General features: G+C 44.3%; 1 protein-coding gene across 2 annotated transcripts in view; it reads left to right on the top strand.

Moving 5' to 3' along the window:
- LOC130369578 (uncharacterized) overlaps positions 1-19571 on the top strand; it is a 115605-nt gene that overhangs the window by 60675 nt on the left and 35359 nt on the right. For both annotated transcript variants that reach the window (XM_056574993.1, XM_056574992.1), the window contains exons 5-9: positions 7-144; positions 12470-12653; positions 12784-12874; positions 16197-16292; positions 17215-17305. In XM_056574993.1, the coding sequence (XP_056430968.1) occupies positions 7-144; positions 12470-12653; positions 12784-12874; positions 16197-16292; positions 17215-17305 (600 nt within the window). The remainder of the gene's footprint in view (positions 1-6; positions 145-12469; positions 12654-12783; positions 12875-16196; positions 16293-17214; positions 17306-19571) is intronic.

Here is a 19571-nt window from a genome sequence, read left to right as displayed (position 1 = left end):
CTTCAGCTATGACAGAAAGTTCTTAATATTTGACACCTATCAAACTCCAGACAAGATATGTCTCAGGGTTGTGCACAGTAATCTTCGTGCCCATGAGGCTGGAATTACCCACCTTCTTCTTGTCCGTGAACGTGAGAGCACAAGGTATGAACAGTATTACTCACCACAATTTTAAGACATCATAATATATGTTTTCATATGAAGCCTCATGCATAGTGTGTGTACAGAGGATGTATGGAGGCACGGAATTCCTCTGAATATGCATGGCAGGCATATTGTGAAACTTCCTTTAAGAAGCAATGCTTTTAAACGGGAAATCTTGTGGGGAAAAATGTTTTCAAATCAACTGGTGCTTGAAAGTTAAACAGATTTGTAAATTACTTCTATTTAAAAATCTTAATCCTTTCAGTACTTATCAGATGCTGTATACTATATAGAAAGTTGTGTAGTTCTTACCAGTCTGACCACAGTGCTCTCTGCTGACACCTCAGTTTGTGTCAGGAACTGTTCAGAGCAGGGAGGTTTGCTTTGGGGATTTGCTTTTACTCTGGACAGTTCTTGACACAGACAGAGGTGTCAGCAGAGAGCACTGTGGTCAGACTGAAAAGAACAATACAACTTTCTCTGCAGCATACAACAGCTGATAAGTACTGGAAGGATTACGTTTTTAAATAGAAGTAATTTACAAATCTGTTGAACTTTCTGGCACCAGTGGATTTGAAAACATTTGTGTTCCATGTATGTTCCATCAGAGTTCCCCTTTATGGGAATTTACCTCCCAACTGTTGTATATGATTATTATTTTTTTAGATATTTATATAGAATCTAGCAAAAATCTAGCAAAAATTCCTGTTTTTTTATCAGAGATACTCAGAGAGAGATATAGTATGGGCTTTGGGTGCTGTATTACCACTTAGAGTCAGTATAGAGCCATACACAAGGTCTAAAGATTCCATATACATTAGATCAAAGTTAATGAAACCAGATTGTTTCAACCAAAACTAATTCTAGCCAACCAATGATCATCATCTGAAAATAAGTATTTTGTGTTTGAAACTTTAGGTCAATAGTTAGGTGAAAGAATATTTCAGCAAATAATATTCTCAGAATATTCTCAGCATGTTCTCAGTAAGATCCTTTATCCAGTTTTATTGATCATGCATGACTAGTTTGAGAAACTATCAGTTTGACAATAACCAACATGTCCAAAGCCACCACACTTCCTGGATATGCTCCAGGTAAACCATCCTGCCTGATATGCATAGCTCCTGTGGCCCCTGTTATCTTATCTGGCTATTCTGAGAGCAGCATCCACCCTCCTGCTCTGAACAGCAGAGAGAGAGGTTCAGTGTCTGACTGGCTAAGGCTGCACACACCTTCAAATTCTCAGCACTAAAGAGAGCATGACTCATGGCGTCCTGTTCATCTTGGCAGCACCCCGGTCAGCCTCGATGACCGGGAGCACTGCTCTGTGTCCCCCGGCGGGGATGCGATCCGCGCGGTGGGGCGTGCCTGTCCGCTGGTCGCATCCCGATCTTCTCATCTGCCCCGTCCTCCTGCTCAGTCCCGGCGTGCGCGGCCCCGCTCTCTAGGGTGCGCGCGCGCGTGCCGGGTCTCTCAGATTTAAAGGGCCAGTGCACCATTAATTGGTGTCTGGCCCAATCAGTTTGAAATCACTCCCTACACATAAAAACCCCCTTCCCCTTCTTGTCCTTGCCGGATCTTGTTGCCCTAGTGCCAGTGAAAGCGTTCCCGTGTGCCTATTGCTTGTGTATCCAGACCCTTTGCCATTGCCCCTTACTACGAACCGTTGCCGCCTGCCCAGACCTTCTGCTACGTCCGACCTTGCCTTTGCCTAGTCCGTGTGTACCGGGCCTGTCTCAGCAGTCAGTGAGGTTGAGTCGCTATCGGGTGGAATGACCTGGGGGTTACCTGCCGCAGCGAGTCCATCCCGCTTTGCGGCGGGCTCTGGTGAATACCAGTAACCCCTTAGATTCCGTTCCCCTGGTACGGCCCACGCCATCACCACACTAACACAGAGGATGCACTCCTGTGTTCTTCCCGCTACCTACCCGGATCCTGACAGTAGATCCGGCCATGGATCCCGTTGAGGTGCCGCTTCCAAGTCTCGCTGACCTCACCTCCGTGGTCGCCCAGCAATCCCAGCAGGTCGCCCAACAAGGACAACAGCTGTCTCAGTTGACTGCCATGCTTCAGCAGCTTCTGCTTCCACAGCAGCAACCATCTCCACCGCCAGCTCCAGCATCTCCTCCACAGTGAGCTGACGCTGCCACGTCCAGAGTTCGCCTGTCTCTAACGGACAAATTTGACAGGAATTCTAAGTTGTGCCGTGGCTTCCTGACCCAGTGTTCACTACACCTGGAGATGATTTCGGAACAGTTTCCCACAGAACGGTCTAAGGTGGCGTTTGTGGTCAGCCTGCTGTCTGGATAGGCCTTGTCCTGGGCCACACCACTTTGGGACCGCAACGATCCTGCCACTGCTACTATCCAGTCCTTCTTCTCTGAAGTACGCAGTGTCTTTGAGGAGCCAGCCCGGTCCTCCTCAGCCGAGACGGCTCTACTGAATCTTGTCCAAGGGAACTCTTCACTGGGCGAATATGCCATACAGTTCCGTACCCTCGCTTCTGAACTCGCCTGGAACAACGAGGCTCTCTGCACGACCTTCAAGAAAGGTTTATCCAGCCAAATCAAAGATGTTCTGGCCGCACGAGAGATTCCTGCTAACCTGTCGGAACTTATCCAGTTGGCCACCCGCATTGATATGCGTTTCACTGAAAGACGCCAGGAGCTCCGCCAAGAAAATGATCTTGTTCGCACCAGACGATTTCCTCGCTTGACACCTCTCTTACAGAGTCCACTGCAACCTACTCCTGTGCCTTCCGCCGAGGAGGCTATGCAAGTGGATCGGTCATGCCTGACTCAAGAAGAGAGGACTCGCCGCAGAAATGGAAATTTGTGCCTGTACTGTGCCAGTACCGAACATTTCCTAAAGGATTGTCCTATTCGTCCTCCGCGTCAGGGAAACGCATGCACACACCTAGTTAACGCGGGAGAGGCGTTACTAGGTGTGAATTCCTCCTCTCCATGTCTGACTATACCTGTGCGGATTTCCCTATCCGCAAATATTAATACTTCTTTCTCCGCTGTGGCCTTTTTGGACTCTGGTTCTGCAGGAAATTTCATTGAAGCCTCCTTCATCAATAAATTCAATATCCCTGTTAACAGTCTCGTCAAACCTCTTTTTATTTCTTCTGTGAATGGAGAAAGACTGGTCTGCACCATGCGTTATCGCACAGAACCTCTGCTCATGAGCACTGGAGATCTCCATCAGGAGAGTATTGAATTTTTCGTATTACCCAACTGCACCTCTGAAATTCTTCTCGGTCTGCCCTGGCTCCAGCGTCATGCACCTATCCTCGACTGGGCCACTGGGGATATTAAAAATTGGGGACCTTCTTGCCACAAACAATGTCTCAATTCTGTTCCCACCTGTCAAGTCTCCTTTGCCACGCCTTTGCCAGGTCTTCCTAAAGCCTATCAGGACTATTCTGAAGTTTTTTCCAAAAAACAAGCTGAGGTCTTACCGCCACACAGACCTTTTGACTGTCCTATTGACTTGCTTCCTGGCACTACTCCACCCCGTGGCAGGATTTTCCCACTATCCTCTCCTGAAACGCAGGCCATGTCTGAATATATACAAGAAAACCTTTAAAAGGGTTTTATCTGAAAATCTTCATCTCCCGCAGGAGCGGGCTTCTTTTTCGTTGCCAAAAAGGATGGATCCCTACGGCCCTGCATTGATTAACGCGGTCTTAACAAAATCACTGTAAAGAACCGCTACCCTCTGCCTCTCATCTCTGAGCTGTTTGACCGTCTGCACGGAGCAAATGTTTTTACAAAACTTGACCTCAGGGGCGCCTATAACCTCATCAGAATACGTGAGGGAGATGAGTGGAAAACTGCTTTTAACACTAGAGATGGCCACTTCGAATATCTTGTCATGCCATTTGGACTTTGCAATGCCCCTGCAGTCTTTCAGGCTTTTGTCAACGAAATCTTTCGGGACTTATTGTATACCTGTGTAGTTGTCTACCTTGATGACATCCTAATTTTTTCCTCCAACCTTGAGGAACACCGTCTCCATGTCCGTCAAATGCTCCAGCGCCTTCGTGTAAACCATCTTTACGCCAAATTAGAAAAATGCCTTTTTGAATGCAGTTGTCTTCCTTTCCTGGGATACCTGGTCTCTGGACAGGGTCTTCAAATGGACCCTGATAAGCTATCTGCGGTAATGGACTGGCCACGTCCCACTAGCCTGCGAGCCATCCAAAGATTTCTCGGATTAGCTAATTATTATCGTCAATTCATTCCCCACTTCTCCACCGTTGTTGCTCCTATTGTAGCATTGACTAAGAAAAATGCTAATCCGAAATCCTGGCCGCCACAGGAGGAGGAAGCCTTTAACCATCTCAAAGCTGCCTTCTCCTCTGCTCCAGTCTTGTCCAGACCTGATCCTCTGAAGCCTTTCTTTCTGATCCTCTGAAGCCTTCAACTTTCAAATTCATTTTCGTCCTGCAGATAAGAATATAGGGGCAGATGCCTTATCTCGTTCCACCGATGCCTCCGAAGTCGAGACCCTTCCTCAGCACATCCTACCTCCTGAGTGCCTGATCTCTTCTGCTCCTGCTTCTCTGGTGCCAGTTCCTCCAGGAAAAACTTATGTTCCTCCACGTCTTCGCCTCAAGACTCTCAAATGGGGTCATTCCTCCCATCTGACTGGTCACGCCGGAATTAAAAAATCCATACTGTTAGGATTTGGCAGGCTGGATGTGGATCCTCTGTGTCAGCGAGGGATTGGCGTGGACAGTGTCGGTGGACCGGTTCTAGGTTGCTGCTGGTATTCACCAGAGCCCGCCGCAAAGCGGGATGGTCTTGCTGCGGCGGTAGCAACCAGGTCGTATCCACCGGCAACGGCTCAACCTCGCTGACTGCTGAGAAGGCGTGGGACAGAAGAACTAGACAGAGGCAAGGTCAGACGTAGCAGAAGGTCGGGGCAGGCGGCAAGGTTCGTAGTCAATGGCGATAGCAAGAGGTTAAGAACACTGGTAAGGCAAACACTATAAACGCTTTCTCTGGCACAAGGCAACACGATCCGGCAAGGAAGTGAAGGGGAAGTGAGGTTAAATAGACAGGGAGCAGGTGGAGGATAATTAGACTGATTGGGCCAGGCACCAATCATTGGTGCACTGGCCCTTTAAATCTTAGAGAGCTGGCGCACGCGCGCCCTAAGGAGCGGAGCCGCGCACGCCAGGACGAGACAGCCGGGGACCGGGACAGGTGAGTGACTTGGGATGCGATTCGCGAGCGGGCGCGTCCCGCTATGCGAATCGCATCCCCGCCGGCAGTGTCAGTGCAGCGCTCCTGGTCAGCGGGTCTGACCGGGGCGCTGCAGAGAGAGGAACGCCGCGAGCGCTCCGGGGAGGAGCAGGGACCCGGAGCGCTCGGCGTAACACATACAGTTCATTTTCAGACACTACTGGTGGTCTTCCATGGAAAACGATATGACTGACTTTGTACGGGCCTGTACAGTATGTGCACGTGATAAAACTCCACGCCAGAAGCCTGTGGGTCTTCTCCACCCCCTGCCGGTGCCTGAACAGCCATGGTCCCACATAGTCATCACGGATCTTCCTTCATCTCATGGCAACACCGTCATTTGGGTGGTCGTTGATTGTTTTTCCAAAATGGCTCACTTTGTCCCGCTTTCTGGTCTTCCTTCTGAGCCACAGTTGGCGAAGCAATTTTTTCTGCACATTTTTCGCCTCCACGGGCTTCCCACGCATATCATCTCTGATAGAGACGTTCAATTTATCTCAAAATTTTGGAAAGCACTCTGCACTCAGTTAAAGATCAAATTGAATTTCTCGTCCGCCTATCACCCTCAATCCAATGGACAAGTGGGGAGAGTGAACCAAATTCTTGGTGACTATCTGCAAAATTTTGTCTCCTCCCGCCAAGATGATTGGGTTGACCTGCTGCCCTGGGCTGAATTTTCGTACAATTTCAAGAATTCTGAGTCTTCCGCTAAATCTCCATTCTTTGTAGTGTATGGCCGTCATCCTCGGCCCCCCTGCCCATTCCCACTTCATCTGGAGTTCCTGCCGTAGATTAATTAACTCAGGACTTCTCATCTATCTGGAGGGAGACTCAAAAGTCGCTCTCACTGGCCTCGTCTCGCATGAAGAGACATGCGGATAAGAAGAGAAGAACTCCTCCTGTCTTTGCCCCTGGTGACAAAGTATGGCTCTCTGCCAAATACATTCGGTTCCGGGTCCCTAGCTACAAGCTGGGTCCTCGTTACCTTGGGCCTTTTAAGATCAAGAACCAAATCAATTCCGTTTCCTACAAGCTCCATCTTCCTTCTTCTCTTCACATTCCTAACTCTTTCCATGTTTCTCTTCTCAAACCTCTCATACTTAACCGCTTTTCTCCCAAGGTCACTGTTCCTGCTCCTGTTTGTCTTCTCTGTCAAGGAGATCCTCGCCTCCAAGGTTGTTCGAGGTAAAAGATTTTTTTTTAATTGATTGGGAGAATTGTGGTCCGGAAGAGAGGTCCTGGGAGCCAGAGGCCAATATTTTGGACAAGGAGCTTATCCACAAATTTTTTGGTTCCAAAAAGAGGGGGAGACCTAAGGGGGGGGGTACTGTAACGCCGAGCGCTCCGGGTCCTGCTCCTCCCCCGGAGCACTCGCTGCGTCCTGTTCATCCTTGCAGCGCCCTGGTCAGACACGCTGACCGGGAGCACTGCTCTGTGTCCCCCGGCTGGGATGCGATTCGCGCAGCGGGACGTGCCTGCCCGCGGGTCGCATCCCGATCTTCTCACCTGCCCCATCCTCCTGCTCAGTCCCGGCGCGCGCGGCCCCGCTCTCTAGGGCACGCGTGCGCCGGGTCTCTCAGATTTAAAGGGCCAGTACACCATTAATTGGTGCCTAGCACAATCAGTTTCAAATCACTCCCTACACATAAAAACCCCCTTCCTGTCCTTGCCGGATCTTGTTGCCCTAGTGCCAGTGAAAGCGTTCCCGTGTGCCTATTGCCTGTGTATCCAGACCCTTTGCCGTTGCCCCTGACTACGAACCGTTGCCGCCTGCCCAGACCTTCTGCTACGTCCGACCTTGCCTTTGCCTAGTCCTTGTGTACCGTGCCTGTCTCAGCAGTCAATGCGCTTGAGTCGCTATCGGGTGGAACGACCTGGGGGTTACCTGCCGCAGCAAGTCCATCCCGCTTTGCGGCGGGCTCTGGTGAATACCAGTAACCCTTTAGATTCCGTTCCCCTGGTACGGCCCACGCCATCACCTCACTGACACAGAGGATGCACTCCCGTGTTCTTCCCGCTACCTACCCGGATCCTGACAACTGCCAGTAATGCTGAATTGTTATGCCATTAAATACAATATCATTTTTCAATAAAAGAAACATTTTAAATGTACCTCCAATGGTGGTCCAACAGGATATGTGTTTAAAATGCACCAAATCCGTCTTCAGATGACGATAATCTAAGGGAAAGTCTCGTGCTCAGAAGTTGCCAGGAATTTTAAACACATATCCTGCCTTTGGGACCATCTTTGGAGCTATACCTTTGGATATCCTATAAGAATTTATGATAGAATTGCTTAGTTTACAACACAATAAAAAAGATTTTATTTTGTATTCAGATTTATGGTATACATTTTCAGCCTACTCGACATTTATGAGACTGTCTGAATGCTAAGTAAAACAGATCCAAAAAAGAACATAGCAGTTCTTGTCGAAATGCGAGAACCTTGTGTGTGTGTATATGGTGTGCACTAATACTTTAAGTCTGTTTTACTTGGCAATCAGATCTGATAAAGGTGTAGTAGACTGAAGACATTTACCATAAATCTGCTCCGTAGGAATTATGCAAAAATATTTATTAAGAATTCATATGGAAGTGTGGGAAAAGAAGTGTATGCTTTTTTCATTAGTCCCATTCATAGGTAGATAACAGCAATAAACAGAATCTTGTCGTTGAATTGTTGATAGTTCACAGGCTGCAGTCAGCAGTAGTAAAGAAGCGCCATGTGGTATTCATGGTATTTAGAATAGCCCAGTGGTTTCTCTTTGTGGTTTTGTAAGTGTAATGTGTACTCCTGTCTCCTGTGATGTTGAATGATGTGAAACCACTGTAACATAATTAGACCTGATGGATGTGGCAACTTATATACAGTGGACTTTGGAAGATGTCCAACCCAGTGATATGCATTCCAGTTATATTTATCACTAAATGTCCAAAGGGACAACATGTATCTGTATAAAGCTCAGTCTATTCACAATGCATTTGGAAAGTTTTCAGACCCTTTTACTTTTTTCACATTTTAGTGAATATATATATTGTGTCCTTGTGCGAAAAGAAAAAAAAACATCTTTCTCCCATTATTCTGCACTCAATACCCCATAATGACAATGTGGAAACAGAAATTTAGAGATCGATGCTTATTTATTAAAAAGGTGAAAAAAATTATTTTTGCAGGGACATAAGTATTCAGACTCTTTGCTATGAAACTTTAAATTTATCTCTGGGGTCGCCTATTTCTCTTAGATGTTTCTACACCTTGACTGGTGTCACATGTGGTAAATCCAAGTGATTGGACTATTGCCTTGTAAATTCCCTTCTTTTAATTTAAAAAAGGGAACGAGACAGGGGTGTCCATTGTACCCCCTTTTATTTAATTTGCCCATTTAGCTCTCTCTTACAAGTTATTTTTAAGGACCCCGGAGTAACAGGGATTGCAGTAGGAAAAAATCATGTGAAAACAGCCCTTTTTGCAGACAATCTACTATTGTTCTGAGAAAATCCTATTACTGAGCTAGTTACTGTTTTTGCCCTCCTGCAGGAACTTGGGAAGGTGTCAGACTTTAGTGTTAATATAGCAAAACCTGTATTACTAGAGCTATCAAAGGGGCATCACCTTCTAACTTTGGATTCCCTACCTGAGCCAATCTTTCTCACTCTTAAAATTTTAATATTTTGAGATGTATATTGGAACCTCTCCAACTCTCTTTACACTCTCAGCTATCCTCTCTTAATCCACTTTACATGTGTGGAACTGCAGAGATGGATGCATTGGCTGTTGCCTCTACTAGCACATTGTCATCTCTTAAAGGTGATACCATTGTCACTGAAACATCAGGATGTTGTGAAAGTGCCACTATTTTCTCTTTGGGCTTGTTATTTAAATATGAAAGTTAAATTGGATGAAGAAGACTTAACTTGAACTCAGGTTCGTAAGGCAGTAGTCAATGAAGTATGAAGCGATGCACAGTTAAAGAACATACAGTCATGGCTGTAAATGTTGGCACCCCTGAAATTTTTCAAGAAAATGAAGTATTTCTCACAGAAAAGGATTGCAGTAACACGTTTTGCTATACACATGTTTATTCCCTTTCTGTGTATTGGAACTAAACCAAAAAAGGGAGAAAGAAAAGCAAATTGGACATAATGTCACACCAATTTCCAAAAATGTGCTGGAAAAAATTATTGGCACCCATAACTTAATATTTGGTTGCACACCCTTTGGAAAAAATAACTGAAATCAGTCGCTTCCTATAACCATCAATAAGCTTCTTACACCTCTCAGCCGGAATGTTGGGCCACTCTTCCTTTGCAAACTGATCCAGGTCTCTCTTATTGGAAGGGCGCTTTTTCCCAACAGCAATTTTAAGATCTCTCCACAGGTGTTCAATGGGATTTAGGTCTGGACTCATTGCTGGCCACTTCAGAACTCTCCAGCGCTTTGTTGCCATCCATTTCTTGGGGCTTTTTGACATATGTTTGGGGTTATTGTCCTGCTGAAAGACCCAAGATCTCGGATGCAAACCCAGCTTTCTGACACTGTGTACAGTGAGACCCAAAATCCGTTGGTAATCCTCAGATATCATGATGTTTTGTACACATTCAAGGCACCCAGTGGCAGAGGTAGCAAAACAACCCCATCATTGAACCTCCACCATATTTCACTGTAGGTACTGTGTTCTTTTCTTTGTAGGCCTCATTCTGTTTTCGGTAAACAGTAGAATGATGTGCTTTACTAAAAAGCTCTATCTTGGTCTCATATGTCCACAAGACGTTTTCCCAGAAGGATTTTGGCATACTCAAGTTCATTTTTGCAAAATGTAGTCTTGCCTTTTTATGTCTCTGTACGAGCAGTGGGGTCCTCCTGGGTCTCCTGCCATAGCGTTTGATTTCATTTAAATGTCGACAGATAGTTTGTGCTGACACTGATGCTCCCTGAGCCTGCAGGACAGCTTGAATATCTTTGGAACTTGTTTGGGGCTGCTTATTCACCATCTGGACTATCCTGCGTTGAAACCTTTCATCAATTTTTCTCTTCCATCCACACCCAGGGAGATTAGCTACAGTGCCATGGGTTGCAAAGTTCTTGATAGTGTTGCCCACTGTGGACAAAGGCCAATCTAGATCTCTGGAGATGGACTTGTAACCTTGAGATTGTTGAAATTTCTCCACAATTTTTGTTCTCAAGTCCTTAGACAGTTATCTTCTTCTCTTTCTGTTGTCCATGCTTAGTGTGGCACACACAGACACACAATGCAAAGACTAAGTGAACTTCTCTCCTTTTTATCTGCTTTCAGGAGTGATTTTTATATTGCCCACACCTGTTACTTGCCCTAGATGAGTTTAAAGGAGCATCACATGCTTGAAACCATCTTATTTATCCACAATTTTGAAAGGGTGGCAATAATTTTGTCCACCCCATTTTTGGAGTTTGGTGTGACATTATGCTTTTCTTCCTCCCTTTTTTGGTTTAGTTCCAATACACAAAGGGAAAAAACATGTGTATAGCAAAACATGTGTTACTGAATCCTTTTCTGTGACATATACTTCATTTTCTTGAACAAAATTCAGGGGTGCCAACATTTACGGCCATGACTGTATATCATGCTCTTTATGTACCCCAGGACACCTGACAAGATCAGATTTGTTACATGATACTCTGCCCAGAGGATAGGGGATAAGTGTCAGATCACAAAGGGGTCTGACCGCTGGGGTCCCCCATTATCTCCTGTACAGGACTCGTCCTACTTGCCTCATAAGTCATACCCCCGCGATCAGACACTTCTCTCCTATCTTGTGGATAGAGGATAAGTGTCTGATAAGTTCCACAGATTTGCGCTAGAAAGTGGTCAGATGGTCATCTTTACATGGATCAACTATCTTGCAGGCAGCGCCAAACAAACAATCACTGGATCATCTATGCAGCCCTTTATCATCATTCATTGGCCTATATCCCCTTTTTAGGAGGAAATATGTGTCCAACAAAGAATTGTTTGTTTGTTTGCTTATGATCACATGGTCTATTATAGAAGGCAATATCAGCCATTGCAGCTGATAATAAATATTACCTAGCAGTTTGTGGTAGCCCTTGGGGGGTGTATGGTAGTTGTGGTATGGTAATGGTATATGAGGGGTTAATATTAACCCTGTCACTCGTGACGCCAGGCTGAGGGCTGGTATTATTGAGGTATAGCTTCGGCCTATCACCGCCCTTCCCAGAAACGACAGGTGTATGAGGATAATGACCGAAGGTCCACACTGGAGTTAAACTTGAACTGAAGTAAACTTTACTCTTGAACTTGCGGTACATTCAGAATACAGTAACAGTCTCTGTAATACACTTGTATAGACTTCAATGACTGACAGTTGCTGTGGACCTTGCGTCTTTTGCAGGTTAATAGAATCAAGGTAATTGGTGCGTGGATCCGTCCGGATTTAGGGGTAGATTAGGTCCGATAGTCCCGCAGAGTGTTTGGGGATTGATACACTCTATAACTATAATTGTTCTGCTGTTGCCGCAAGGCTCAGGCCTTACTCACTGTGATTACTGCTGTACAGGTCTTCTCTCATCAAGAGCACAGGAGCAAGAGAACTAAAATGGCTGCCGCGTCCCTTATATGGACAAGGGGCGGAGCCTAATTTGATAGGTCCAAGGTCAGCTGTCACTCACCGTCACACAGGCTTCTGGGTGATCATCTGACTTCCTATACACGTAATAAAACCAGAGCGAGGCTAGAAATACCAAAGTGAGGCCTGGCACGCATCACATGACCCGAAGGCCCTGCGATGCCATAGAAACAAGTAATTAACCATTTATTTACATATATTATGCTATTTACATTAACCTATGCATAAATTACTAATTATATACTAGAATAGAGGCGACTAGGGGTAGACTGACTAATAGGAATCCCTACGTCCTAGAGACTCTGGCTATGGGGACCCATAAATAAACAAGTACCGTATAGAATGCGGTACTGGGACACCACAAGTTTTTTTTAGAAATCTATAAGAATATTAAAGATTAAATATGCCAGATTTTACCATTTTGTTGTTTGTATAATTTTTGGCAGGTTTTTGACAGGATCTTTTGATCGAACAGTTGGTGTATGGTCACAAGATGGACAGCTGATCCAGAGGCTTCAACAGTTCACCGGTGAAATCACTGGAATGTGTTACGTTCCTTATTTAAAAACAGTGTGGATAACCAGCGGTAATGGTCACCCACTAGTTCTGGACCCACGATCTGGGGATATTGTAAGTAAGACAGTCACGTAAACTTGATTGTTATATACGCGTAATGCAAGTTCATGTTTAAATAAAGCAATAATTCTCACATAGTTCTATGGACATCCAGATACTAACATTCACATATTTTGTCTCTTAGATTTCAAATTTTTTGGATACTTTCCAAAGCGGTGATGACAGTCCACAAATAAAACGATTGGCATGCCTTCCTGAGACAAGTCATGTGATTGGTGAGCTGATCTAAAGGGAAAAACTTCACTATATAATGTAACCCCAATTCTTTAACCCCTTAATGACCCGGACGGAAATGTACGTCCTGGTTTGGCGGGACTTCCCGCACCAGGACGTAAATTTACGTCCTGTGTATGACCGCGAGCAGCGGAAGGGTGCTCGCGTCATACACAGCAGGTTCCGGCTGCTAGCAGCAGCCGGGGACCCGCCAGTAATGGCCGACATCCGCGATCGCGCGGATGTCTGCCATTAACCCCTCCAATGCCGTGATCAATACAGATCACGGCATCTGCAGCATTGCGGCACTTTGATTGGATTATCAGATCGCCCGCAGCGCTGCCGCAGGGATCCGATCATCCAGCATGGCGGCCTGAGGTCCCCTCACCTGGCTCCGGCTGTCTCCCGGGGTCTTCTGCTCTGGTCTGCGATTGAGCAGACCAGAGCAGAAGATCACCGATAATACTAAGTAGTGCTGTGTCCTATGCATAGCACTGCACAGTATCAGCAATCAAACGATTGCTATAGATAGTCCCCTATGGGGAAATAAAAATTGTTTAAAAAAAAGTTGAAAAATGTAAAAATAAAAAGTCAAAAAAAGTGAAAAATCCCCTCCCCCAATAAAAATGAAAATTGTCAGTTTTTCCCATTTTACCCCCAAAAAGCATAATTTTTTTTTAAATAAACATATTTGGTATCGCCACGTGTGTAAATGTCCGAACTATCAAAATATAATGTTAATGATCCCGTACGGTGAATGGCGTAAACGTAAAAAAAATTTAAAAAGTCCACAAATGCTGCTTTTTTGTCACATTTTATTCCAAAAAAAATTATAAAAAATTATCTAAAAGTTTTATATATGCAAATGTGGTATCTAAAAAAAGTAAAGATGATGGCGCAAAAAATGAGCCCTCATACCGCCCTATATACGGAAAAATGAAAAAGGTATAGGTGGTCAAAATAGGGCGATTTTACATTACTGATTTTGTACAAAAAGTGTTCGATTTTTTTTAAGCGGTACAAAAATATAAAAGTATCTAGCCATGGGTATCATTTTAATTGTATTGACCCACAGAATAAAGAACACCTATCATTTTTACCGTAAAGTGTACAGTATGAAAACAAAACCCTCCAAAATGTGCAAAATTTTCGTTTTCATTTAAATTTCCTCCCTAAAAAAAATTATTTTTGGGTTTGCCGTACATTTTATGGTAAAATTAGAGGTTTCATATACAAAGTACAATTGGTCACGCAAAAAGCAAGCCCTTATATGGGTCTGTACATGGAAATATAAAGGAGTTATGGATTTTAGAAGGCGAGGAGAAAAAAACGAAAACGCAAAAATAAAATTGACCTGTTCCTTAAGGTGAAAATGGGCTTGGTCATTAAGGGGTTAATGCTTGCTGTTTTTGCTATTTGCCAACAAGGAAGTAATCGCTAAAACAAGCAAGTATTTAAAAGAATGTAGGGTAACAGCAGCATTACAGGAGCAGTTACTGCATGCTGCCAACCACAGCACAAGTGCACCACAACACAACTATATTGAGTGTTTTCATCCATCCTGTGTCGAGTGTTTTCATCCTTGATAATTTCTTCAAGACTGGATCATCCATCTTCTTTGAGTGCATTAAAAAAGAAATTCAGACATTTTGGTAGCTTGCAAACAAAGTTGACTTTACTTAATTGTGCAAAATCCAAGTAATAAGTCACTTTAGCACTGGGTTGTAAAGATACAGTTTTTTAAGTAAGCTTCCCAGGAGAGCAGCACAACCAATGAAGTAATCCAGGTAGCTGGTGCACGCTGTGTAGGAGCCTTGGTTCAGGGATTCCATAAGTAAATCCAAAGTAGCAGCAGCACACAAGGTATAAGGTGCAAAAAAGTTTGTGGTTTATTGCATCAGTGTAGACAGAGCAAAGTTTCTGCGACGTCTTCGTCGCCTTTCTCAAGCTCGGAGCTTGAGAAAGGCGACAAAGAGGTCGCAGAAACGTTGCTCTGTCTACACTGATGCAATAAACCACAAACTTTTTGCACCTTATACCTTGTGTGCTGCTGCTACTTTGGATTCAGTTTCTTAAGTAGATATGTGGAAGGTTTGTCAATGTTCCCCTCAAGAAAGCTTTGATGGCAAACATTCTGACTAAGAGTCACTAATGTGCTTTTGACACTTTTTGATTGTGTTACAATCAGTCCAAATAGACTGTGGAGCAAATACTTAAAAACTTTAGTTACAGTACGATACCTTATGTGCAGGCTGTACACTGAAAAATTTTGTGACGTGTTTAGCCACGTAGCACTAACTCTGACAAAGAGAGAGTTTACAGAAGGGTCTTTGCTCAGCTGCTTTTCCACTTCTGGCTAGTAGATTTTCTTTTTTTCAGGATATTTGAAGAAAGATGCCCTTCGGTGAAATCTTCTATGCCTTGAGCACTGGGCACAAGACCCAGCTCTGTCTCAGGTTCTAAATTTTAGCAACTAGAGTAGTACTTGATGCTTTGGTGCAGTCTTGGTTATCTTGCTTGCAGCAGGGCTTAGCTCAAACAGACCAATGACTAGGCCTGAACTTTACTGACCTATGAGGTACACTCTTGCTTGGTGCATACTCTGGCCCAAGCCAGGCTATCTGACTTCACAGATCTGCTTAGCAGGAGCAGAGCTAAGAGGCTTCTTCACACTTCTCTGGCTAGAGCCATACTAAAGTGGTTTTGGGTCCAGCCCTTTGGGAAGAGATGGGTTGGACTAGAAAACTCCTCAATCAGCCTTTCCAGGAGCATTTACATAGAAACTGACTGCGGTGGGGAATGTCATGTGACCAATAATCCACTTATCTTTTACAAAGTAATCTACCATTGGTGTGACAAAAATGCAAACATTTGTAATACCTCCTTATATGGCAGTGTGCCATACAAAACAATAACTATACACATTAACTTATAATACTCAAATACAGATTTAAACATTTGGCAAGGGTTTCCTTTTGTAGCTGGGACACGGGTACTGGCACCGTGCACCTGCATTGACGGGTCAGAGTTGTTTTTGTGGCCCATGGAGAATGTACACACTAGGCAGATGGTTTTGATAGAATGGATGAACAGCGTATATTGTTTGAATGTAGATAAAACATTACATCACTTGGGACATCCCTGGTTTTTCACATGAAGGACAAATACTAATATGTAGTATACTTTTCTAAAACACAATTTGATGCCAATTTGTATTCAGGGAAGTGCATTAACACCAGACAACACCAGTAATCTGAACTATGGGTGTAGATTTTTTTTCAATATCTAAACATAGAAAGTATAATGATAAATTTTCATGTTTAGGTTCAACAAGGAACCAAGTTATTATGTGGAAGTACCAAAAGGCGGGATGTGTCACCATTTTGCATGCCAAGCATCCCCTGGAATGCCTCTCATACAGTAAGTATGCACTTTTTTTCCAATTCGCATAAAACGGGCATTAGTGTTGCCTTGCTTTTCATGTGTGTGGCAATAATAATGCCACCTAGGTGAGTAATCATGACAATGGGGCATCCTCTACGTCTAAAGGAAAGAAGGTTTCATCATCATCACAGACACAGAGTCTTTACTGTAAGAGCAGTGAGACTGTGGAACTCTCTGCCACATGATGTTGTGATGTCTGACTCCCTAAACAAGTTCAAGGGAGCCTGGATGTTTTTCCAGAGAGTAATAATATTATCCAAGGATTTATTCTGATCGCCATTTTGGGGTCGGCAAGGAATTTCTCCTCTTTCATGGAGAAATTGGCATCAGCCTCATGGGGTTTTTTGCCTTCCTCTGGATCAACACAGTAAGGCTTTAGGTTAAACTTGATGGACTCTTGTCTTTTTTCAACCTTACAAACTGTGTGATGGGTTGTCTGTCCTTGTCCCTCAGTGGTGTTATTGGGGTCTGCTATTCACATACTTTTTTAAAGTTCTTTTTACACATCTTTCACAAAATACCTTTCCCATCTGTACAAGGAAAGGGTGTTCTTTCTGCACAATTTGATGACCCTATAAAGGGAGCCTATTAGAGATGTGTGTCAATATATATATATATATATATATATATATATATATATATGTCACAGCTTTCTGTTAAAACATAGAGACCAAAAACTCTTCCAGTTATGTATTCCTGGCAAATAGCACATTGGTAAACGAACAGAGCCTTAGGCATATCGACTGGATAACACATCATTCGATCACCCCATGGATCCTTGTTCTATATGGAGTGTTGATTATGCATGCACCGTCACTTTCTATTATACTGAATGGAAGATATCCAGCCAGATAAACTCACTTAATTTTCTTAATTTCATTTATTTATTTATTTTCAGCTGGAAAAAAATTACTGCTTCTTTTCATCGGTGACAGCAATGGCATTGTGGATAAATGGAAAAGAAATGATTTGTCTCCCTTTACATACAGGTATACATTGAAAAATTCCAACTGCATCGATATTTTTGTTCTGGGAAAGTGTTACCGTATTTTTCGCCGTATAAGACGCACTTTTTCTTCCCCAAAACTGGGGGGGAAAAGTTGGTGCGTCTTATACGGCGAATACACCCCTATCGCGGCGGTCCCTGCGGCCATCAACGGCCGGGACCCGCGGCTAATATAGGACATGACCGATCGCGGTGATGCCCTGTATTAACCCTTCAGACGTGGCGATCAAAACTGACCGCCGCGTCTGAAGGGAAAGTGACACTAACTCGGCTGTTCAGTCGGGCTGTTTGGGACCGCCGCGATTTCACCGCGGCGGTCCCGAACAGTCCGACTGAATAGCCGGGTTAGTGCTTACAGGACACCGGGAGGGACCTTACCTGCCTCCTCGGTGTCTGCCCCGTGCCGGGATCCCCTGCATGGCCGGCGCTCTCCTTCGTCGTCATCACGTCGTCATGTACGTGCGTCGGCGTGCGTAACGATGTGATGACGGCGACGGAGAGCGAGGTTACCTGGCCGGCAGCAGAGACGTTCCGGAGCGACGGGGACACGGCAACAGCCATTGAGCGACATCCAGGGCAGCGGTGACGGGTCCGGAGCGGCGGGGACACGTGAGTATTACCTCCTATACCAGTGGTCTTCAACCTGCAGACCTCCAGATGTTGCAAAACAACAACTCCCAGCATGCCCGGACATCCGTTGGCTGTCCGGTCATGCTGGGAGTTATAGTTTAGCAACATCTGGAGGTCCGCAGGTTGAAGACCACTATTGGGTTCAAAATCTTTAATTTTTTTGATTTTGCACCTAAAAATAGGGTGCATCTTATACGCCGGTGCGTCCTATAGGGCGAAAAATACGGTATATGTTTATGAACTTGCAGAGTACTCTCATCATGCTACTCCAGCTTAAATTCAGAGTTGGATTTAAGAACACTAAGTTCACCAGAAATATGATTCTGAGAGTCCACCACAACTCTCCAATACATGTCCACCTTTATTTTCATCATATGCAATGAAATAATAATGTTATCTGTCCACTCAAATCTTATAACCAGAAAGAAAAATAATTTTTTTGTGTATTAACCCAAACTTGACAGGCAACAGTATAATAGTATCTCTAGGTGAGATTATCTTTTTTGGACCCATTGGTGCTGATTTACTAAGAGTGGAGTTTTCTTTGTAAGTTTTAATTCCCTACAAGTATTTTTCCACAGTATTTACTAATGTTTCTGTATATTTTGCACTTTTCCATATGTTTTGCTTTGTTTACAACTGCTGTGGGGTTTTCTAGAGCTCAAATCCACACCATTTTCTGTGGAAACCTTAGTAAAAATGTTGAGATTTTTTTGAAAATGTTGGGGACACGCCCCTTCTAGGCGGCCATGCCCCCTTTTCCCAGCGGCAACACCCCTTTTTCTGGTTTTCTGAGTTAAATGGAGAGTTGGTCAGGCTTTTAAATTTTTGGCGCAAATTCTGGCGCAGACACAATTTGTGGCGCAATGTGCCAAATTCTGGCACACAACCTGACAAAACAGATCTTTTACAATAGTAAATCAGGGCCATTGTGTCCTATAGTGGCTTGGCTCATATGTGTTACAGAACTGGGTTTAGCAGATAATCCTCTGGTTGGACAGTATGTTCATGCACATACAAGGTATCCTACTTACTGGAGTCCTTGAAAAATCAGCTATAACTTAAAAACTAATGAACACATATTAATGAAATTTGGTATAAAACAGTACTTACCTGCTAGACAGTAATAGACATGCTTAGGAAGGATCCATGCTTGTGTTGGAGCTAAATGGGAGCCCACCATTACGCTGCTGCTTTCTTTTTGTGAAATGTCTTTTTCCTGTTAGAGTTCTTTTCGTCCAACTACAAGGCCCACGCTCCCTTATTTGTAATTGTGCAGTCACTTTTTTCCCTTCCACACATCAGTTACCCCACCCTTTGCAGGACAGCCAGGCTCCCTTTCATACAATCCGTGCTTGAAACAACAATTCCCTGCAGCCCTGTGGAGAATGATCTCCCTTCCACCCAGCGGTCGATCTACTCATTGAAGCACAGACATGCTCTCTTTCAACACCTGACTAGTGATGTAATGTCTTGAGCCGCACTGCAACACTTATTTGGAATGCTGCTAAAAATGAATATTGGGGCAAAGATCACATAAGAATTGGGAGACAAGCCATCAAACACAGGTATAGACACTAAATTATGAACTACACTAACATTACAAGCCCCGTAGCACA

This window comes from Hyla sarda, chromosome 4 (assembly GCF_029499605.1).
Source record: "Hyla sarda isolate aHylSar1 chromosome 4, aHylSar1.hap1, whole genome shotgun sequence".
NCBI classification, from domain to species: domain Eukaryota; kingdom Metazoa; phylum Chordata; class Amphibia; order Anura; family Hylidae; genus Hyla; species Hyla sarda.
Note: the sequence above shows the minus strand (reverse complement) of the source record. Positions and strands in the feature narration are given on the sequence as shown.